The sequence below is a fragment of the Rissa tridactyla genome, chromosome 2 (assembly GCF_028500815.1).
Source record: "Rissa tridactyla isolate bRisTri1 chromosome 2, bRisTri1.patW.cur.20221130, whole genome shotgun sequence".
NCBI classification, from domain to species: Eukaryota; Metazoa; Chordata; class Aves; order Charadriiformes; family Laridae; genus Rissa; species Rissa tridactyla.
This window is the reverse complement of record NC_071467.1, coordinates 40,329,804-40,354,981: the sequence shown is the minus strand read 5'-3', so window position 1 is coordinate 40,354,981 and position 25,178 is coordinate 40,329,804. Positions and strand designations below refer to the sequence as shown.

The following is a 25,178-nucleotide window of genomic DNA, read 5'->3' as shown; positions in this document are numbered from 1 at the left end:
TACATGAAAAGTCTTTGTCTTTTTATTTGGATAAACATGCAATTCTTTGGTGGGTCCTACTTTCCTTCCTTTGGACTTTGAGCAAGTTTGACTTTAATTATGGATTCCATGGAAAAATAAATTATTTTAATTTTCTTTCAATATGGCACCTTTTAACTCCTTTGACTGTCCTCTTAAGCTTATGATCACAAAGGTGACAAAACAGATACTTACAAATTATTTGTTACACTAGAGAATTTCTTGACTTCATTCTAAACTAAACATTTGTGTCTTTTTCAATCAGCTGTCCAAGTTGACTCTCAAAGAGCTGGTATTTCAAGACAACAAAATACACAGGACCAAAATAGAGGACTGTAGACAAATAATTTTTAATTGCTTCTGCTAATTAGAGAAAAGCATGAGCAAGAAGTATGGATCAAAGCAGAGCCAGTATTGACAGCCTGTAAATTCTGAATGATCTTAAGCACTGGTTACAAGGTTATAAGCAAGGCTCATGGCAGGCAGCAGGTTGAATGTCTATGCTGAACTACTGTTCCAAATGTCCACAAAAAGCCTCGCATGCCCCAGTTTGTGTCACTTGAGACCCCAGGTGACTTGAGACCTTAAAATGAATCCTCAAGGATGGTATATTAAAAGGCGGCAGCTCAGTTCATAGTCAAAAACCTAAATTTATAACTACACAGACTGTACATAATATATAATAATATATAATATAGTGTGACTGATAATCACACAGATTACGTATTTCAATATATATAAATAGCAATATATATATTTCAATATATATAAATAGCAAGATTAAGTTAATGATTTTTATGCTAACTTTACAAAAATATTTCTCTGATTTTGAATATCATTTATATTCCAAATAACATTTATTTTAGTGGTATTTCTACTTTAATTACATATGAAACAAAGATTTTCTAATATGCTCCATATATATAAATATATATATGGGGAGATGTGTGTGGGAGTGTACACACAACCCACACACATATACACACACATACACATATATATACACATACATATCCATATATATACCTGTATCTTCAGTCTCAGCCTGCTTTTCGTGTTTTGGTTCTGAAAGGAAAGAAAAATAAAGTTCCTAGGTGGTCAATATGCATGAAGTATCCCACAAAATTGGTTGTTAAGCATTCAGTTAATTTCTTCACTGATAAATGCAAAACTCTCAAAGACTTTCTCCAGTTTTGAGGTAAACTGCACCTTTACTGGAGCTTGCAGTAGAAATTCTAGACAAGACACAAATGTGAACATAATGCTGAAATTTGAGGCATTTCTATCTACACAGATAAAATACCGAAAACAATGACAACAATAATGCTATCATTCTGTACAATTTCATAATTCACCTACACTCCTAATCTTTGAGTAAAGAGCCAATCTGATTTTTGTAACTCTGAAGAAGAAATAGGTTAACAATATTTATTACTTTACTTTAGGTAATGTCTGAAAATAGACAAAATGGTATCCATTAATTGTCTGACTTTTCAATACACATTTATTGTGAATTTTAGCACTAAAGTTGTTAAATGTTCATCCAATGTTTTGGATAATTTTGTTTTCTAAACAGGTACTAATCCTCCTCTGAAAAAGGTTATTTACATAAGACTTTAGAAAATAAATTTTTATTTTTTTTTAAGAAATAAAATCTTTCTACTGTTTTTTTATCTTAAGAGGCACTAATAGTCACTTAGCTCCCCCTCCATGCCTTAAAAAAGTTCTTACAGCATATTCGTTAAAAAAAACCCCTCTTCATTTCTACTGAAAATCACAAACGTGCCTTCTTTCTCTAGTTTCACTGCCACAAATTGTATAAAACTTTTCATAAAACTACTGAAACTTGCATACAATAAGTGAGTTCCTGCATTCCAAGTTACACGATCAATCCATTTACACACTTCACCGTGGGCATATACACTCCTTTCAACTGAAGAATTTTTAGCATTAGCAATAACTGCAGAAGGTATGAAGAAACGGTTCCTTTCAGTATGCCAGACACCTTCAGTTTCTCCCGACACCATGCAAGGTAGAAGCGATAACAGACACTGCAATTCTGTTACAGCTAGTCACTGATTTGAATTAAGAACCAAGTCATAGTTGATTTGAATTAAGAACCAAGAACCTAGTCGTAGCAAGAGTCAGAAAAGAAGCTGAACTGGTTGAACTGCTCTGGCCAACAATCATCTTGGCACTGCCCTCAGCTTTCCAAGAATTCTAAAAAGCACCATGATTGGAAAAAAAATATGGCATCAGAGGGTCTGCCGTCAGAGGGGAAACACATGTGATAGAGATGGAGAAGATGCATTGACTCTAGAATAGAGAAGCTTATACTTCTGCTGGTTTCTCAGATGTTTGCATCTGAGGCTTTAACATGAATCTTCTTGTGGATGTGAACTGCAGTTATGGAGCTAATGTGAAAAACACAAGCTTTACATTTGAGAGAAATGTATCTCCATGATGGAACTCCATCCCTTCTTTGACTTTAGAAAACTGGTGCTAAAAACTCTCTTCTGAAAAAGAGCAAATCTTTTCATTTTGATACAATCAAAAGCATGTTGAAAGGTACAAGAAAGATGGGCCAGGAGACAACAGAGATGAAAACTATGTACAAGAACTGCTAAAATGGTGTGTAGCACACATTCATGAACAATTACAACTCCCATGCCCTGAAACTGGATAGACAGCTCAGAACAAAAAACCAGCGTGTCACAGAAAGATGGCTCACATCTTTCAGCACATCTTCAGAGACATCCACAGTTACAGAATCACAGAATCTTCATGGTTGGAAAGGACGCTTAAGACCATCTAGTCCAACCAAACAACCTATGATCTCTGCCACTAGAGCATGCCTTGAAGCGCGACATCTAGACGTTTCTTAAATACCTCTGGGGATGGTGACTCAACCACCTCCCTGGGCAGGCTGTTCCAGTGCCTGACCACTCTTTCAGTAAAGTAATTCTTCCTAATATCTAATCTAAACCTCCCCTGCCACAACTTCAGACCATTTCCTCTGGTCCTGTCATTATTCACCTGGGAGAAGAGGCCAACCCCCACCTCTCTCCAACCTCCTTTCAGGTAGTTGTAGAGGGCAACTGGTTGGCTGGTTAGCTCAAACCTTAAAGGACTGACAACTTAAAATGAATTTTTAGGACTGACTGTGATTAGACTTTCTTCCCTAGCTGTGTCTCTCATCTTTTCTAGGGATCCTGACAGCAATTTCTGATGATTTTCTCTGGTTATTTCTGAGATGCCAATGATCACCTGAAAATAAGGGTGCCCGTACACAGGTCTGCCCTTGGAACAGCGGAATTCCAACTATCTTAGTAACTTCATGTAACTTTCAAGATGAGAGGACGAGGGAGGAAGGGGGACAGGGAAAACAATGAAATCTTGGAAATGCCAAGAACACTCAATGCGTTACCTGATTGGTCTTTTTCTTCTACATTGCTCCAGGTTAGAGCTTTCAAATGAAATTCCTCTACAAAGTAAAAAGGAAGCATTGTGCTTTCTCTCATGACCAGAATGTCTTGAAGGAAGAACTTGAAAGCAAGGCAAAATTCTGCCATGAAAAGGTGAACTTTTATCAAGAGAAAAACAGTTCATCATGGATTATATTGAAGTGCAGGCAAAATTCCCTGCTTAAAAAAGACTGACAATTCAGTAGCAAAGAATAACAATTTTTTGACAATTGCCTCCTACCTTGGAATTTCCTTCTGAGAAAAAGAATGGAACTTCCTATTCTCTTTATCAGCCTAATCAGAGGACTTGGTATAGTAAAGAAAGAGTAGAAAAAAAAACCCTAAATATGATTTATCTGATACTATTTAAAACTTGTATTGGAGCACACAGCAATCATGCTTGCAGAAGCACATGAACTACTCACAAAATAGAGAATCATTGTTATTGTGCTGGGGCCACGGAATACTGCAGAATATGAAATAGTTTTGGAACTGATTCTATGGAAAACTGATGCAAATTAATTTGGGAACCTCCATGATCACCTCACTCCAAAAGCAGGTAAAGATGACTCTTCCCAAGGGTAGGGAACATGGAAACATTCTCTGCTCATATCACCACTACATACTGAAGCAGCATGAAAAGTAAAGATTATAAATTGCACTCCTCCTTCCTATCTATGTGTAAGAAGCAAGAGAAGTGATTCTTGATTAGGATCTGATTGTACAATAACTATATGCTGGAAAGGAGAGTAAACAATAAGCCCAGGGAAAAAGCTAGGTCTCTCTTGCTTTTCCATCCTATTGATGCTGACACCTTTTGTCCAGGGCATCACAGCTGAAGCAAATAATTATTTTCTGCAGCCTGAGAAAGACATGGAATAAGGGCTGAATACACCTTTGGGCCGCTGAAAGTCTTTCAATGGGATTTTGACTTCTATCCCAAAGGTGGATGTCAGAATTTCCACCCAATGACAAAGAACAAACCTCAAGCTTTTCTGTCTCAAATAATTTGAGGTTAAGAATTTCTGTCCTTTGCTCAGGTTACATAAAAATAGACAATAAACAAGGGTGCTTTGAAGATATGCTTAACTTTTCTGAAGTACAGTAACCCCCAGAAGGATCTCAAAGAAGGAATCAGAACCACATGCCTTTGTTTCAAGACTGTGACCAATAGTCATCATCTTTACTTTTTGATTTGGTCTCAGCAATCATTAGCAAATCATTACCCAAATCAAACTAAGACAGAGTAACCTCCGAAGACCTAGTAGTTACGGACAAGAGGTAACACTGAGGTATGCTGACGCAATGAACTACAGCTGACTTGGCCAGGGCTTCATAAGAAAAAGTACATGCAGTGTCTTCAACATTCTTATGCCACATAAGCATAAAGTATGACAAAGAAGACCAATATGGGAATATAATCTATACACATACTCTACAGTTGTTCCAGTGATAAAGACCGATTGACTGCTTACATACACAGGGAGTCTGAACATAGAACAAACAGAACCCTGGGTTCAGAACCTGCAAAGTAATGTGACAGCATGGAAAATTTAAAGAAAAAGTAATTTCACTTCCATATTAACGAAAGACTTTGATACTATCACTTCAGTAAATATAGCAGTTGTCATACCATGGTCTTCATTATAATCCCCATGCACTCCATCATCTGTTTAAAGGAAAAAAAAAAATCAGTATGAAAATTCACATAATTTTAAGACAATAAATACACATAAATAATACAGTGTCAAGGTTATTCAGGACAAAAAAAAAGATATTCAAAACTATAATATTTTATACCGCATTGAAGTTAATAAGAGCTTAAAGTTAAAGATTTCTAAAAGATCCTGTGAAATGAACTGAATAATTTTCTGGCATCACAAGACAGACTTAAAAAAGATAAAGCACTATCAAGCAGGCTTTACTTATACAGTTCGTTAAATCGTCACAAATTACCTACAATTCAGAACGGAAATACTCATAAATCATTTCTACACACAGCAAACTTTGACAGTGGGATTTTGGAATCTGCTTGTTATGGCTTGCTTGCTTTTTAATTTTTTATTTTTTTTTTAAACAGGTACTACTTTTTTCCTGACACTTACCACACTAACTTCAACTTCTTTGACAAATTCAGATTACTTTTTATCCACACAAAAACATCTATGCAATTTAAAATGCAACCATCCTTTCTCCTGGAACTTTAACTCTCAAAATATTATTCTGCCTATTTGGTTGACATTACAGAAAAGCAGTATTCATGTAGGTCTTTGTATTTTTTCAAAATGTAAATAAAAATATAGATGTAATAACTTACTAAGGAACTGATGCTATCTATAAGCTCCAATGTTTTGAACTTTTCTTTGTCTTGGTTTAGGGCCAAAATTCAATTAAACTTCAATAGAAAGGATTAAGGCTTTGGACTGTACCTGTGTAATGTTCAGTAGCATCTTCTAGCATTAGTTCAGAGTCACCTTTAATAAAAATACTTAGTATTTTATATTCTAATCAAGTTTTCATGCAACAGCTAAATAGCATAAGATAAGTCAAAAAAGTAAAATATTTATCTCAAGAATAACAGAACTAAACATATTGAATTAATACTACAATGTTTTATTTGAAAGTGACAGCTGGATTGTAAAACACATCAGGGTAAACATCATAAGTCACGCTATATAATAAGTTCATGCAAATTTGTATGTAGGCTTTTAATAGGCCTTTGATAACCCACTGATTAAACTGGAAGACGCCTGACAGAACAAGGTATTTAGGTAATATTTGTGATTGGATTCATGGAGTGCTGTCTTCACAACTGTTATGGTAACGCAGCTGCAAAAATCAGGCTTATTTGAAACTACCTGAAAAACTGCTTGAAAATAAAACTGTGACTAAACAGTCGATATGACGCGTTATTTTGAAGCGTGTTTAAAAATATATAAATGATTATATTATTAATCTGAAATCATTAAAATTTACAAACCTGGAGCTTCTGGATCAGTTACTGTCTTTTCCACATCCATATCATACTCATATGAAACTGTAAATTAAATATGAAAAAAGACATATTTTTGAAATTAGAAATATTAAATATTTTTAATACTCAGTTATTTTAACTTGCTTCCATAATGTGTCTGTCAATAGCTAAACGTAGCTCCCTAGTTGAAAACTGACAAATGAAAACCTTACAGACACTTGCAACTTGACACATGGCAATTTAATGGAAGGTGTTGGGCCATCTTCTCCTCTTCTAGTCCTCTGTTATACCCTCAGTATGAAAAATAGATCCACAAAAGCCACAGAACACAAGATAAGAGCCAGAAATCAGATCTTGAGAAATATTCACATTCCCTTCTGGCATCACAAATTTAGAGCAATTTACTTTTTTTCATTGCATAGCTAAATATGTGGATTACTCTTCTGTGACTACAATTCTTTGTGATGTTATTAACATACTCAGTATGATACATCTGACAGCACATGGTACTGAAGGTAAAGTAACAATCCTTTTACTTCAGAAGCATTGCAGCTTGGATTCTAAATCAGTAACTGAAACACAGTAATCTCCCGCAAAGGTAGAAATAAGCAGTTTTAGCTGTATCAAACAAATAAAATTAATTTTATGTCATATTTGGCATCAAACAAGACTGTGAAGTCCAGAACAAACATTGAGCCAAAGGTAAGAAGCCTAGTCCAAACAGAAATCAATGTCTAATACAAATGGAAGAGGCCGCCCTGTACTATAAAGAAGTGTTATTAACACCCAGAAGAAAATACTTATCAGATAGTAGGGAAACTGTAATAACCACTCAATGTTTCTTCATTACGGGCAAGATGAGCTAAGGCTCATCTTGTGGTACCAAGCACAATACGAAGATGACTATAAGCTAATTGGATTAGTCCAGACAAATTTTCAAAAAGTTTTAAAGATGAATTAGGGTGTGCAGAAAGACAGTGCAAGGACAATTCAGAATGGAGTCCTTGGTGCTGACTCACTCTCAGATAGCGTAATTGGCCATAAAGAAACAAACAGTCCTGAAGGAAAGGTTACAAACTGGACCCTTCTGAAAGGTGACAGGTTACAGATCCCAATCACACACAACAGCCAGAAACACATAAAAAGGTAAAAATGAAATTTTTGCACAAATTAGAGCAAGGCTTCCATACCTATCATCCCTTCTTTTTAAGAATCATTTGCAATAGCAAATGTGATACAGTCATCTGAGTCAGACTATAAATATCCAAGACAATCAAGAACAGTTGTTTGGAGAAAAAAAAAATTCCCCAATTTTGTATTACTAAACCAGTCTAACCTTTTCTATTTTGCTTTCTCATATAATTTGCTACATTGAGGCAGAAAACAAATGTTACTAAGTTTGGAAAAACAAAATGATACCTGGAGCTTCGTATGGTTCAGACTCCACTGCTCCAAGATCATCTACCAAAAGATCAGCACCTGAGAAACAAAGATGCATTTACAAACAGATGACCTCCATTACATGAGTTTTTCAAAAAGAGGTATTAAGATATATGTAAAATTTTCAGTACTGCAGATAAAAAGCATTCAGAAATATTTTTGCCTAAGTTGGATTTAGATCATATGATTCTACTTTATATTTTGAATACAATTTTTATTATCCTGTCAATGCCTCAGGGCAGTAGGATATGAGCATCTTCTTTATATGATGCTATGTTCTCAGCAGGACTTGCAAAACAGTTCATGTACAGTTCTTTTAGAGAGCCACATCAGAATGAAACCAGAGGGAGAAGTCTCTCTACAAAAGGCTGTGCTAATAAACTCTTAAAATTGAGTTTAATCAACTAGGAAGTCCAGAAGCAGACTCCATACAGATATTACAGAAGACACTTTATTGGGGGAAGATATGCATAGCTGCAGCAAGATTAATTTGTTTGGTTGAAAGCCAGTACAGCAGTAAGTAAACAAAAATACATAGCTACCTATATTCCAAAATAAATGGGATTGAAATATCCCGTTTTGATTTTTAAAACAGTATTTATTTGCTAAATAATACTTGCTGTGGTTGATATTTGCTAAGTCTCTATTGCAAGTATAAATTAAGGGTCAAGATTTAGTGAGATATATTTCCATTTGTCTGTTCTTGGTTTTGGCAAAGTTTAAGTATATTTAGTCATCCAGATACCTTTCTGAACTGAATCTGGTGTCTCATATGCTTCTGGCATTTCATTCTCTAATTCTCTGAGCAAGTCATCTGCTGTAGGAGCTTCAAAAGTTTCTCCATGTATTTCTTCCTTTGCTTGCCACTGGTCATTTATACTTTCGTCTACATCTTCATGTTTCTCTCCTAATCAACAATACAGATTGTTAGAGAATAGATACTCTTTGGTAAATTCTATTACCAACAAATATTCCGTCTTCAGCACATCTGTTGTGTTTTTCAGGTAGTCTCCAAAGGGAACAGGAAGTCAGAAGACTTGTCTGCACGTTACAGCAGTATAAACTCAAAGTATCTGCACTGACTTCCCAGTGCCGCCTTTGCTCATGGAGAAAACCACAGCAAAAGCCACCTCTGTTTACCCATTCTTGCACTATATGCAGTATCTTGAGCAAGTTCTTGTCAGCTGACTGATTTGAGCTACTGCTGTCAAACACCTCTGGGTAAGAGGCCACAGTTTTACTATTTGGTTACTGAACTTTCTGAATTTTCTTGAAGATGACAAATTAGCTGATTAGAACGTTTTGTGCAGGCAAAAGTACTTCAAGTGCATACCAAAACCAGACTCTGAGATTTGTCTAGCCTATGGCAGTATTTATAAATTCTTCAGTGATTTCTAAGTGCTAATGCATTACCAGGCTGGGAATGGAGCGCTTCATGAAGAACAGACTGAATTTCTTCTTCCAATTCTACGTCAGCATTCTTGTGCTCTAAAAGGATCATAAATTGCAGTGAAGGTAAGTGCAAAAGGCAAAGTCTAACATTAGCTCAAGGCTTGCAGCTTTTAGTTGTCTCCATAAAGTTCTTACTCCATTCCATAAAGTTCCATAGAGATTGACTTGGTGAACCTCTGCAACTCACGCAATTACAGAACCAATTTGGTTTTGCTTACTCTCCAATAGGGGAAGTACTGCATCAATCACATCAGATTCTTTCTGAAGATGAATTAGAAAAATTTATCTACACTGGATTTTCTGCACGTATCTTTTTTCTCAGTGGCAGTAACATTAATAACTTCAGGTAACTATTCAAACCAAGAATTCTTCTCTAAGTAGTTATTTTACTAATGCTTTCATCCATTACTTTCTTGCCATTTAGGCAGCAGCACCGGCATGTCATATTTGATAACAAAATGTCACTTGCAGAAGTGGGGGTCTGTTGGTTTTATAAACAGGGAAAATATATACTAACATTACAATATCAAGGTCTTCTCCTGGCAATTTACAGCAGAATGAATCACAAACTGATTTCTGGGACAAGTGATTGTCATCTAACACACCAGCCCAAGGCATAACAGGAATTTGTATGAAGTGTTGCCTTCATATAAATGCAATAGCATACACAGTATACAACTTAAAAACCCACCAACAATAAACAAACAACAAACAGACAAAAAAAATCCAACAAGCAACTTTTTAAGATAAATCAATATTCACTTTTCTACTAAAACCAGTATTATATCATAAATACAATAAATGCAGCTTCTAGTCTTGAAAAAAAATAAACATTTTAAAAATCCCATGAGTATTAGTAAAATTTATTAGGTACACGAGGAATTCAAGAAAAAAAACTATTTTTACGTGTCAGATTTCAGATAAATGATTTGCATTTTAGTGTTATTCAGAGAGTATATATATTTTCCTTTTCCTTGAAGGGGCTTATCCTACTTGGTGTTTGTGTGAACCTAACACAATAACCCATAAATGTGGAGCATATGGTCAATAAAACGGAATATAGAATTTGTTTGAAAATATTTGCAAATATTTGTATGCTGTGCGTACTATTGCATACGTATCAAAACCACAACTGTACACCAGCAGAAAGTTATTCTGATGCTGTATGGTTCCAACAGTAACCACGAGAGCTGACAAGAATGCGTTCTATACATTTAAACTATAAACTTTTCATGGTCAGTAATTTATATAAAGTTATGAACAGTAGCTCCCACTAAATAAACTATAGCGGAGTAAGCAACACATAAAAGCAATGAAAGATTATTTTGCTACCCAAAGAAATAACACAATGAGTTCACGTGCTGAAGAAACAGAATTCTAATTCGAACGAAGCATCATGTCTTTTGTTTCATCTATGGTTTGCAAAAGGCCTTACCTGATTCGACATATGACTTCTCAGCAGGCTGGATGGTCTCCTCAGAGTCTTGTGATGGTGGCTGTGCTGGGACAGATCTTTCTTTAAGGCCTGCATTTTTCAGTTATAAAGTTAACTTTATGCTCTCTTTGATCTGATTCAATTATAAACTAAGAAAGTTGCTTTAATTGTATTAACTGTCAATAAACTCTCCAAAACGTATTCAAACAATAAATCACAATTACAGGGCTGTCCTGATACACAGTGATATATACAAAGACTAAGGTATATTCAGATAATAAACAAATATGTTTTGAAGACAAACATACAACTAAGGGAAAAAGGGGCAGAAATTTAAGTTATTTCAAAATAACCGAGAAAAGTGCCTACGCTATTCTCAACATCGATTCAGCATCCAGAAGAAAAATAGGGAGGAGCTTTTTCTGGTTTTGGGCAAAAAGTACTTCACATGATCAATTTTATAGGTTTTATGAAGAACTAATTTGAACATTATAACATGCTGCTCAGAATGAGAAGAGGAATTTTGAATTCGTATGTTGAATCTTAGAAGATTTGATTAAGAGAACTGCAGTTTCTTCAAAATACGGTAATCTCAATCTCCAGTTTCTTTTGACAATTAAATTCCTACTGAAAAAATATGACTGACAGAATTTCACCACTAAGATACTTACTATCTATACCACAGAGTCTTTCTAGATCAAAGCATAATGAATAGAAAGCAACCCATAACAGCAATGATCAACACCATAGTAAGAGATCAAGATAACTCATAGCCTTGAAAGGTTATACCACATCTTAAGACACCACATCCTCAAGAAAGAATGCATTGGTATTAGCCTAATCCACCTCTCAACTATCTTTTAGGAAGGATTCAAGCAAGACTTAAATAAGAGAGTTTCAAGATTGGGTATAAGAAAAAACTTATTCACACACATGCACCCACACACATCCCCTGCTACGAGGACAAACAAATCAATGGAAAAAGCTGCACAGAGAGTTTGTGCATTCCCATCCTCAGAGGTTTTAAAGCCCACACTGGATAACGGCCAGCGTAACCTGGTCGTACCTCGGAGATAACCCTGTTTTGAGCAGGATGTTGGAATAATAATCTACTGAAGTCCCTTCCAGACAGAATTCTCCTATGTCATTTTTCCTAGGTTCATATTTAGGTATGAGTTCCAAAGTCAATTAAGATACAACTACATTCTTAAATAAACACACACACTGCCCAAAACAAATTGGTTTCTCAAGAGATGCATACACAGAAATCAATAGAAAATGGTAATTATGAAAACAGAGGCTACACTGTAATGAACACTCCTGTACTGCTAACAATCTTGTGAAAGTAACTTCAAGTGGAACAATGTAAGTATTATATTTCAAGTCAATAAAATTAAGAGAAATTAATATTACTAGGTTTCTACTGGACTAAAAAATATCTCAATACAAATAGGACTAGTATGCCTCAAAATAACTTTGTGTGAACTAGCAAGATTTTATTATTTTATGCATTGTGAGAAAAACACATTCAATGTGAACAAACAGAATTAATCCTACTTACACATTTTTACACTATTTAAATTACCTGAAGATAAGTAGTTAGCTTATATCTAAAAGTATTATAACTAAGAATCCATTACTAAGCAGTCAAGACTAGAAGCTAGAGGAAAAAAGCCAAATTTACACTTCAATTTTGCCAATTTTTCTTCTGTGTCATTAAAAACTACTGAAATATTCAAAAATATTATTAAAACTTACATTTATATTTTGCTGCAGTAATATTAATTACTACAAGAGTAAGAAGTTACTTCCTTCTACAATCTTCTTTAATTACATATTGAGATAGAACCAGTTACTTATGTTAGCCACTGTCTCGCACTTCAGAAACCGGAAACGTAGAAATAGACACCCTGCTTTCACAAATTCACTTCCCCTTACATATACACCTCTTTAAAGAAGTCCTCATATGTTCTGGTAACCCACATCTCCAATTCCAGATGACCACTGGCTCTGCTTCATGAACAATAAATAGATTCAAAGCATTTCAAAAGATATTCAAATATTTCACAGCCAACAAGGACTAAGAGCGTGTAACAGGAAAGAAGGGACTAGCAAGAGTATTTATTTGTTTTGCTTGCACATTTCTCAACTTTGCTTTCAAGCTTTATACACATCTATTGTGTTTATCACTGATTCCTATTAAATCCTGTTGAGTATGTAATATAAGTCATTTACTTTTTGTAAGATACTATTTTCTCTCATCTTTTTATCAAAATAAAGGTGCACCCAGTTTTTAATTGTGTGGTGCATTTTGAGCTTATGTAGTAACTTGCCACGTTAAACTGAATGACAATAATATTTCACAGAGATATACAACAGCACAACAGATCTCTGGGGCAAAATCTCATTTTATTGTGTGGCTGGCTGTATAGCTCAGAGTGCTGCTCAAATAAAGCGTTCTTTGGGGAAAAAAAAAACAGCCAAACAAAAAAAAAAAAAAACCACAAACCCCAAACCCAAACTTTTTTAGAACCAGATAAACTTTGGGTCATAGATACACTAATGCGTTAATCAGAAAGGCTACTCATTCCACATTTCACTCCCAGACAGTTCCAGCTTGTGTTACATGTGCACTATACCACTGTGCCACTGTTCTTGAGAAGCGTGATTTGAGTGTTCCTCAGTCAAATATGTATCTTAACACTTATCAAAGATGAAAAAACACATCTACCATCACTGAAACCTTAAAAGAGAATGCTCATTATGCATGTACATTTATTAGATCTTCATTCTGTCAAGTTTTTTGCTAAGTACTATAGTGTTCATCACACACACAATCTTCCCCTCCTTCTTCACACATGTACAAATATTTAGAAAGTAGTGTGATATATCATCTCTGTTAATTACCACAGCTAGAATCTTAAGCTAACATACTATTTTCTACAACTTTTATCTGAACTACTTTTCATGTTTCCTCTAAGAAAAACTAAAACCAAGCAGATTATATCTTACCCTATTACCACATCTTCTACCTCTAGGGATCAAAGTGTTCTTACAGACACAAATGTGCTGTATGGAAAGTCTGAGGCAAGTGTACTGACAACTGTTATACACAAACCTTAAGCAAAACCATAAGCAGAATCAATGTCCAGGACTTTAATCTTACACCACTACTCACATGCATATACTCATGCTCCATTTCACACCTTAGTTTTGTTTTCTTTAAAATAATAATGCAGTATAACAATAATAAATCTTCAACTTTCATTACAGATTTTGTTCTGAATATTGTGTAATTTTATTGTGCATTTATTATTTCAATACACTAAGCAAACCAGGACAAATATTTGCCTAATGAAATCAGAAAGCATTCCTTTCCCATATAAACTTGAAAGCAAGTATAGATTCAATAACATACTGAAATATCTCTGCAGAAATGTTTTGTAACTTTGTTTATTCTAATGAGGCTGCTGGATAAATCATTCCTCAGTGCTAAAAATACAGAAGCTGTAAAAGCAAACTAACACAGGAGCTTGCGTACAGAAGTATCATGTACATGAAAAGTGTTGTTTGAAGAAAATAATTGTTGCAAAAAAACATACGCTGTTCTCTAATCAAGTTCAACCACAATACAGTAGTAGTAGCGTATCACTTCTTAGAATGTGATTGGAATTTGACAACGCCCATCAATGGTGAAACAGGTGGCCTAATTTTCCTAAGTATTGATTACCAGAAGCTTGGAAAACTCAGAGAAATCAGGACACAGATAACTGAAAAGTGAAAATGAATCAAGTCTTCAGACCTAAAGATAGCTAAAAAAATAAATAAACGAAAGAAGGAATAACAGCAGAACATATTGTCACAGGATCAATAAACAAAAGCGTTGTAACATTTTGACTGTGTGTACATTAAAGTCTCATAAATATTTGCAACACTAAAGTTCATTTGAGTGTTTGTGTATAAAATAGTTTTCTCAGTATACTTAGGGGAAAAAAAGCTTAGCAGGGAATAATTTACATTTATTTGCTAAGTTCCTATGACAATACATTCCATCAATGCTCCTCTTGGTTGTTTTTTGTGAAACAGAAATATTTTCTTTTGAGTTTCCACTACAAGTGTCCAGATAATCCTCTTAATATTGTTTTTAAACTTGAATTTGATATACAACATTACAATTTCACCCACACATCAAGAAAATAGCATTTTAATATAAGGAAGCAAAGGAAGGGAAAAAAAACCAAACCACAGATTTAGAGTATGCTGGAAGTAATCAGCATCAATTTCACATTTTTTTTTTTCAAAACACATTGTTAGCCAGGCATATTAACATATGCACATATTTGAGTTTCACAGCAGACATTTTTGCTTTGTGCTTATAATGCCAGTACACTCTTGATTTAAAAAAAAAAAAAATAATATTATATATAGCCTTCGTTCACACTTATTTCCAGAAAACATTATCATCTTATTGCCATATTTACCACATTCATATAAATATGCTGAATTTCTCATTCTTGAGGTCTGTTTCTCATTAGAGAACCATAACTCTGCTTATTTCTTTTCTTTCTTGTCTTCCTTGGATGGGTTTTTAACTATCTTTTTTGTTTCTTTGTCTTTTCCCACCTGAATAGTACCATCTTTTTCACTGGTTGATTTTTTTGTAGTTTCCTTGGATTTCACATTTTTGTCTAGGCCTTTTTCCTTTTCCTTTCCTCTGTCTCTTTTAGCCTTGTCAGAATCTTTCTTTAATTTATTCGTATCAACAGCTTTCTTGTCCTTTCGATCAGTAGCATCTTTTCCTTTCCTGGCTTTCTTTTTTTCTTCCTCATCTTTGATTTCCTCCTTCTTGGATTCCTGCTTCTCCCTTAATTTCTTGAGCGGCTCTTTAATAGCTTCTTTTACTTTTTAGATTTTAATTTAAAAAAGAGGAAATGTTCAATAAGAGAAGCATTCTTACATCAGAAAACATCTTATGAACAACTATCCAAAAGCTTTGATCAAATTCTTACTTAGTGTTTGTTAGATGCCAATTTAAACTTGTAAAATTAACTATGAAAGCTTTAAGCAATTTAAACAAATTAGTTTTGACTTTGGGCAATATCTCACACCATGCAGCCAGCCAATAATCTTAGCTTACTGCAACTGCATCTGAATAAAGCATTAAACTAGTGAAAACCATGCCTCTATTATCTTACTGTTAAGTAACTGCTGCAGAATGCTAAAACCAGTTCTCTCTGTGAGCAGGAAAATCAGAGTAAATTTTGAATTTTTGACAACAGTATGACAATTGTAGGAGCCAGAAATGTTAAAAGCACCACCAAAAGAATTTTTTTCCCCACAATCTTCAGAACTTTCTAAAACTACAACTGAAAGTGTTATAGCACAAATGTATACTACATTTTACTAACTTTGTTACCTCAGATTACGCCAAATGTATCTGAAGTATGTACGTATCTTAAAATGTATCTGAAGTATATATTTTACAAAAAAAAAAAAAAAAGAAATAACTACACAACATTCAAGAAGAAACACCAATGTCCTGATGAATTAAATTAAGTCCAAAAAAGTTAACTTGGTTTGACCATATTCAGTGAAATCAAGGTAAGAATTGTACATTGATTCTTACATCTTTGCTTTTCCATATCTAGCATTATTAGTAATACTTTTTTGTTGATTTTACTTTTGGAGTTGTATCTTTTGTGCTTGTTTTCTCTATTTCAATTCAGATTTGGCTGTGACATGGTATCTGGATAATATATCAGAAGAACAGTCAGAACAGCATCCTTGAAATGTAAATGTTCAATATTTACTTCCACTTCGCCCACAGTTTCCAAAAAAATTTGTCAGTACCAGGCGCATTCTCCAGAATAAGGAATTTTTAACTCAATAAAATTTAGAATTTTTTCCATTAAATCTCTGTATTCAATTTTAAATTTAATTTTTAAAATAATACCTAATTATTAATAATAATTTTAAATTAATAAATTATTAATACTTAATTATTAATAATACTATTTAATTTTAAAATTAATACTCCCACATTATTAAAAAAACAAAGATTTTGCATATAAAATACAACAGCTGAATTTTTATTCAGGCTTTTGAGAGAAACTGCAGTCTGTTGAGGTAAAAAGCAGACAAGTGACAACATTCCTCCGGTAACATCTGCCTCTAACCACTGTGTAACATTTCTGTCGAGTGAACAATTCAATCACACAGCTCAGTCTAAAATGAATAAAATCACTTTTCCTTCCAACTGCTTTTTGGCATTGCTTAATTCTCATACCAAACATTGAAAAATAATGCAAAACTCAGGAATGAATTGTTAAATGACATTTATTACGTTCTCGGAAACACATGATTGGCAACCAAGTCATACCAAGCACAACGTGGAACAAATGCTAAAAATTTCCACTTTCATGCAAGATGCTAAGAAAAGTCACATTCATATGAGCGTGAGAGCTTCCCTCAGCAAATGCACTTTTTTCTTAATGAGACTTAGGATTACAAACAGCATGCATCTTTCACATACCGCTAGAAAAAACACATTGAAGTCTAAGTGTCTTTAATGCAACAAAGAGACTGTGTTCTTTACATAGCACCATGCTGTGGAGAGATAACTCAGCAGACCTAAAAAGTCAAGCACCTGAAGTATATCTGGCAGTTTGGTGTTTTGCTGAGGCTAATTACCTTCTTTTAGTCTCTCTGTTGCACTGGACACATTCAGACCATTATGTCTTGTTCATACAGCAATGTAATTATAAATAAATACATGGCATACATTGGTTGCAAGCTATCCTACTTTAAGCTTTTTGAAAATTTATAAATATAATTACAGCAATCAATCCTGCAAATAGTACTAGAGGAAGTCATCGATCTTTACCTAAATTTCTCCTCTCATAAGAAAGAAATAGATGAAACTATTTAAGTAGAGACTTAAGCAGAAATTAAGGGGCTCAAGTCCAACTACAATATAATATCATGAATTCATATAAGATAACTAAAAGAGGATTTCAGACAGAGCAAAATCTGCATATACATCAGAACTTTTTTTTAAACATGCAAAATATGAAGTTAACATGAACTACTTATAATCCAAACAAGACAATTGTTGTAAAAACATTTGCACAAACAAAATATAATCTCTAGTTAGGAAAGCACTCATGTTGCCATTGATTATATTCGGTAGTCAAAAGAACACTTACTGAAAAACAGGGAGGATAACAGTTTGCTGCACTATTAGACAAGACTTAGCCAAAATAGCTAGTATTAGTAAATATTATTATAACCTGCAATCTGTATTTGCAGTGCACATGCATTTCAGACATCATTATCTGCATAAAGTTCCACAAGAAAGAGAACATTAAAAATACCTTTGACTTTAGTTTTTTTCTTGGCTACCCCTCCTGGCTCCTCACCTGATTTGTTGCAAAATGGAAATAGGTTATGAACATATCTGTGATGTTCAACAAACATGACATAAAATTTTCCAATCTGCCATGCCATGTAAAAAGTTATCTTTACATAGCACACTGCAATGCTATGGAGAGATACCAAACGTTAACTCATTAAGAATAAAGCATCTTCAGTAGCAAGACCACCAAAGTTCTGAGATGGAAGACTAATTAATCCAAGAAAAGTGCCACATTACCAGATGCATGCTACTTGAAATGCTTCATAATTTCTTACAGCTAGCTCAGTTCTCTCCAGACAGCATGATGCCATGTAATTACAACCAATATCCCAGCTGATTTCTCTGCTAGGTATTGTGCCAGTTCTTTCTCAAACCCACTAACTTATATTTCTATAGAATTTTATAAATATTTAATAAACATATTAACTCAAAAGACCTTCAAGCACCTATGTACTGTAGATTATATAAACAGTATTTTCTTACAATGAAATACAATCTATGTCTCTTCATCCAATGAAAAATAGGTGTTTTAGCAAAGGTATTGCTCATATTCCAAAAAGCAGTTGTCATTTCATTTCAGTTAAAATACTTACTGCTTTACTTAAGACTATTTAAGACTGTTAAGATTTTTATTAAAAAAAAAACAAACACAAACAACCTTACTCTCCAAAATCAGGTTCTGCCCTCTTTCCCCATTGTAACTAACAGAAATTGAGGTAATTCAGCATCTTCATTGTGCTTTATACCTAGCTCCACAAGAGGCATTAAGGCAAAAGCCTACCCCAAAATAATAATTAGCCTCATCTTTCTAATACAGTAAGAGGAGATTGGATTATCAGCATCATGCTGCTGTGGATTAAGACAAAAACCCTATAAACACAACTACCTTAACCACAAAAATTACGCACATTGCTATCCATAAACCAACCAGAATGTTAAGAAAAATTATGATAAATATATTTTTAAAACTCATACATAATCTTATTAAACTACAGGAGATATTCCCATGTTTCAACATTAGGCTTCTCATTCAGACATACAACGTGTCTACATTGGACATCCGAACCTTGAGCTTAGGCTTCCAGAGAACAATTAACTACGCAAACTGCATCAATATACCTCAACATTTATTCTTAAAAAAAAAAAAAAAAAAAAAAAAAACCAAACCAAAACACCCCCCCTTATTCTACACTAAAAATATATTCATAAATTTAAAGAATGTAGTCGGTTAAAGTCATTGTAACCAGCTTGCATCTAATTCCCATCTTACATGTTTTCAAAGTATCCAGCATTGACATTATGGGCAAAATCTCTTAAAAGTCAGTCAGTCAGGTAAAAATACAGTTTTTTCATCAATTTCCTACAAACTTATACCTGGGATATGAAAGTTTTTTTTAAACTCCTCCCTCACAGATTACCATCATTGCTGAAGTCCGGAGTTCTAACTTGACTAAATTCATTATTCAATCTTATTACTTCTAAGCAGTGTGTAGAACAATAAGTAAATAATTTTCTCATATAAAAGGATGAATAGACTCCAACTTTGTTATATCATGGCATCAATCAAAATATAAATAATAAAAGGTACTCAAAGTTGCACAAAAGCCATATTAAATTTCCAGCTCCTCCCTTATTTTCACAGTAAAATTACATGTTACTGGATATTTTAAGATACACTCTTAAAAGCATGTCTCGATAGGGAAAACAAAATTTTACAAAGACCTGTATACACAAAAATTATGATACAGATATTTTAATTTTTTTTAAATACAAGTATATGCACTACTTTGAAAGATTATAGAATACTTTGTTCACTGATTATTGGTATTCCACTTGTTAAATATTCAGGCAAGCACTGATTTGTTTCAACCTGCTTTAATACAATGAATAGCGTTAAGATTCTCAGCAAATTAATAGTTGATAACATAATTCTGTAAATCATGTAGAGTTTAACATGTTATGAACGTACAGGAAAAGTATGCAGAAAAATGTATTTTGAAGTCTTAACGTCATGTAATAATCACAAGACAGAAATCCTGCTGCATTTTCATTTCCACCTGGACGGGGTCCCTACAATGGCTACAGCAGAGGGAAGTCTCATTTGTACGCCCCAAACAGGCTGAAGCAAGACATAGGTGCAAATCACTTCACTTTTGCAAGACAGCAATGTGATGAAATCTAAGTAAACTCATTGGCAAAAACTTAAGACACTCACAGTCTTGGGGCACACAAAGCAACGTCCAGAATTTTATGAAACATAATTGAACTTGTAGACTCTTATTTTAAGTTCCCATTCAAGTGTCTTCACACTTGTTTGGGCCAGTTTTTAAGTTCCTTCTTTTTTCCAGTCAGTCCTACATTATAAATGTTTGGTGCTGGCAATACAAAAAGAAATATAGAATTTATAAATACATCTGCGGTTATAATGGAATGTCAGAAACGGCTACTACTGGAGTCAGTGAATTAAAAAGTAGACTTCAAAGTTACCATAGCTGGATAGGTTTCCAATATTTTCCAAAGAACCGCTTTAAACAGTCATAATCAAAATTAAATATTCATGTCAAAGTGGCTATTTTTACATAATGCTTAATGGTAGATAACTTAGTATCTTAACTGATTCTTTGAAACTTCGAATATTACAGAGCATTCCAATTCTGCAACAAAATCCAGTAACTTCCTCTCTTTTTCGTCATAAAAATCTTCAAGAACAACCTCCACAAATAGAATGCCACAAGTGAGAGCACAGCTTTAGAATTTCAGCATCAAAAGATATGAATACTCTTTTTATTCATAAAGATAAGCATTGTAAAACAAAAATAATAGATAACACAAAGCACTGTCTTTTTGAACAGTTTCACTGATGTTGATACCGTTCTCATATTTAACAATCCATTGAGAAACCTGTTTATTCTTTCTTCTTATTGTTCTTGAGAAACAAGTTTATACTTGCATATGCAAATTTTATATTACTCATTAATAATACTTAAAACTTTAATATCGTTGCTATACAAAATGTTTTGCCACATGAAAAAATTCCTATAAATTGATTTCACACCACCTACTTGCATAAACCCTTTTAACCTGCAGCATCATGCAACAAATGTAAGCTACTTAAGGTGGCTTATCCACTTACAGGTGAAAAAGGAAGAGGCTACTTCGTATTTACCATTGAAAGCATATGGTCAAGCTTAGCACTAAGCAGATGACAGAGAGAATTTGCTATTTGTGCAAAGCCCGGATAACAGAACAGAAAGTGTCAAACTTTAAACACTAGGGCTTGTGTTCAGACTCTTGCCTTTGTGCATAAGGTCCCATCAAAAAAAACAAACCCTTCACCACACAGAAAATTAGGAACAATGTGAAAACTGCAGGACTAAAAAAAGGAAATACAAATCCGTAAGGCAAAACAGTTATCAACCTTTTTTTCCTCTCCTTTTTATTTTCCTTCTCCAGAACTGCAAGTCAGAAAAAGCTATGATTGTTTGCATATGCACCTGCACATAATTATTACTATTATTTTGCACTTATAATATGCTACATTGGATATACAAGTTCTTCTGCTAAACAAAATAGCTTATTGACAGAAGGCTATCACCCACTTACCTTAAACTGAACTCATTACCTGTATGCAGACTGACGGGTATACCAAAACCTATAACCCTCCCAAATGCAAGACAGTAAGTTGCTTTAATATCTTGTGCCTATTTAATTGCTTATTTAATTCTAAAATTAGAAGAAAAATTCAAATCTGATACATGGGGCAGCAAGCATTTTCTTTCCCAAAGTCACAGATTCTTAATGTTGCACTTTATACGAGAAGATATAAGAAACCAACAAGCAAGTTTTGCCTTTATTAGTCTCATCTTGAGGAATCCATTCTAACTGACCATAAGACAGACAGTATTAAACGTATTTCATGCTGCTGTGCCATCATTATGATAGCTGCTTAACTGATGGCAACTGAACAGGGAAAATAGGATGCACCTGTCCAAAATGACTGAACTGTACACAACAGCTTTCCCCAGCTCTCAAATACTAATCAAACCATGTTTACAATACAGGTGGTCTTTTCGCCCCATCTGACCATGAAATGAAATGAAAATCCTTCTAATGCTTCAATGCACTCTTCTTCTATGCCTCCATCCAACTGTAACCTATATGAATAACTGTCATAAAAATTCAATTTCTTCTAAAGCCAGTCAATGGAGAGTAACTAATAATGCAAAATTACCATAAAATGAAACCTACAGGTGGTAAGCCTTATTCACTGACCTTGAAACAAATTTCCAGCATGAAAGACTGAACATGCTCTCAAAAAAGCTGTTTTTTGAGGAGAAAAAGTATGGGCAATAAGTTGTTAAAATAAGAATTTCAACAGATAAGGAAACAATTTTCAGTTTATACTATTCAAATCTAAGTTATTCTATATATTACGAGCGTTGTGATTCCCTCTCCCCCCATATAAAACACTGTCTTACTTTCAAATTAAATATTATTGAAGGTGGTCACAGAAATCTGGGGTTCAAACCTTCCGTAAGTTCTCAGCCATTTCAGATACATGGGTACTAAGTCTCCCACTACGATTGCTTTACATTAGTATCACAAAAAGCAAGCAAGACCTTATGCTACAAAGGTTAATGCAGCATTTTGTTTGAAGGTTGTAGACTTCCACTGAACGCTGGCAGTCAAAATATCAAACATTTACCAACATGAGAAAATAGCAAAGCAAAACATCCCACATATTTCTAAAAGAGTTGACCAAATTGGAAGACTACAACTTTAGTCACAGACATTTACTTCTGGAGCTCTGTAATATTTAATATAAATAATCTGTAAGGAATATGAAGGTAGCTAATGAAAGCTCCACGTCCAATTTAACATCACTAATTTTTCATTCTTTACTAGCTATAAAACACATCACTTAAACAATATATTTTCCTCATTAAAAATATTGTTTGCTACTAATTTGCTCCTAAACCAAACCATTTCCTTCTCAAACCAAAAACCGTAGGTAGAAAGCTGCAGCTTTGCCTTCTAAAATAATTATTCTATAACCATATCAGAAGGCAAAGCTGCTACAGCTTTCCACCTACGCTTTAAAACCACTTTAAAAGTTTTCTAGACTTCTTTTAAAACATTAATATACTGACTGTATTATATATAACTGACAGTCATCACAAATCAAACTATAAATTTAGGTTTCAGTTTCCACAACTTATTTCAATCAGTTTGTGTGGACTTAGAAGAGTTGAGACACTGTTCAGTTTTCCTTGCTTAACCACTTTGCTGTTAAAATGCTTTGGTTTTGTTTTGGGTTTTTTTGTTTGGTTGGGTTTTTTTTTTGTTTTTTTGGGGTTTTTTTTGAAAACTGTCATGCTGATATAAGTGAAGAGTCATGTAAATCTTCCTGCCACCCTTACTAGCCAAGTCCTGCTTGCAATCACAACAATTAATGCAGTTCATTAAAATCAAACTCTTCTATCCCAAACTTTAGGAGAACTTTGACAGCTCTGCTCTCACCACTGGTGAGGATTTAATTGTTAACTCAACAGGAACGCCACCAGGCAAGAGTCAACACTTCTGAAAAAAAAAAAAAAAAAGACCAACCCTATGTTCAGGAAACGAAACTCTCTAGAAAGTTATATACTGTTAATATTTCCCCTAGATCTCTCCATCCTCCCACCCCTTTTTCTCCGACTACAAATTCTTTATTCCCACTATAATTGGTTTTGAGCAGACTTACACACACTCAATAAAATCAACCAGGAACATTCATGATATCAAATCAGAACTTTCTTGGTCTGCATTTCATCTCCTTAGCCCAAGTTAAGTTAATTTACTGTTTACTGATGTAACCATTACTTATTTCAGTGCCTCCAGGTTTCTCATGGTTCAAGCCACCCATTTATCTCTATTTCACTTGAAACTTCACCAGATTATCAATGTGTATTTTAACTATTTGGTATAAACTTAATGATACAAAATTCTCATAGTAGATGTTTTCCTCCTCTTCTTGGCTATCTAGTTCCATTAAGGAAGCATCTACAAAAGAATTCAATGTTCCATGACAATTTTTCTAATCCATACTGAGAGATAATATCCCACAATAGTGATGAAACTCTTATTTCTAATTCAAATCTGCTTCTCAAATTGAAAGAGGAAAAAAAGCACCAAAGAAAACCAAGCTTGCTCTATTTCCTATGTCCAGATACTCTGCAAGTTTCTTCCACTTGCTAAGATACTTCTCAGTAATATTCCACGGTTGTTCTACTAGCATTTATTTTCATAATGTATGAGGGTTTTTTTATTTTCTTTGCTTTATACTTCATATATCTCATAATAAAACCCATTAAGTTTACATGTTATTAACTTTCTTATATGCTAATTCTCAAACATTTGGAAGAAAATATGACTAATGTTTATGTGGCTCTAATTAATTTGTAAATCTTAAGCAGCAGTATTAACACTTCAAAACTTTTTCTTTCTTTTTTTTTTAAAAAAAAGAACTTCACTTGCTTAGCACTAACACTTATTCTGTTTTATTATTTTTTAAATATTGAGTAGAACACCCTGAGTTGGATTATTTAATGAAAGTTTTTTTGTAACAGGCATGTTAAATTGCTTTAAAATTGCCATGCCAAAGCAAAGGAAAATTAATTTAAAAACAGGTTAAAATTTCAGCCTGCATCCACTAGTGTTAAAACTTTATATGGGAAGAGCATAAACTTCATATGGGAAACAGACACAAACTTATGCATAGCAGGCATCACAATAAACAATTTCATAAATTGTAATAATAATCTGTTTGAGTACACTATTCACGTAATAAAATGACAGCTCAATTTCTGCATTTAGTACCTGATACAAACTGCAGAACACAATTATAAACTCCCCTTTCTATACCAATAACTTCATGATAGCAGACATGTACATGAAAAATATTTTTGGAACAATTATCATAAAACAGTTTCACAGGAAAAG

The 25,178-nt window shown here is 33.9% G+C and overlaps 1 protein-coding gene across 14 annotated transcripts in view; it reads right to left on the bottom strand.

The window, feature by feature from the left end:
• Positions 1–25,178, bottom strand: part of ASPH (aspartate beta-hydroxylase) — a 124,636-nt gene that overhangs the window by 70,223 nt on the left and 29,235 nt on the right. For 7 of the 14 annotated variants that reach the window (XM_054190663.1, XM_054190667.1, XM_054190662.1 and 4 more), the window contains exons 4-11: positions 10,784–10,873; positions 9,310–9,384; positions 8,642–8,803; positions 7,876–7,935; positions 6,463–6,519; positions 5,912–5,956; positions 5,116–5,151; positions 1,045–1,083 (exon numbers count right to left, since the gene is read on the bottom strand). In XM_054190663.1, the coding sequence (XP_054046638.1) occupies positions 1,045–1,083; positions 5,116–5,151; positions 5,912–5,956; positions 6,463–6,519; positions 7,876–7,935; positions 8,642–8,803; positions 9,310–9,384; positions 10,784–10,873 (564 nt within the window). The remainder of the gene's footprint in view (positions 1–1,044; positions 1,084–5,115; positions 5,152–5,911; positions 5,957–6,462; positions 6,520–7,875; positions 7,936–8,641; positions 8,804–9,309; positions 9,385–10,783; positions 10,874–25,178) is intronic. The other 7 variants (XM_054190665.1, XM_054190670.1, XM_054190671.1 and 4 more) reach the window with 4 other exon arrangements.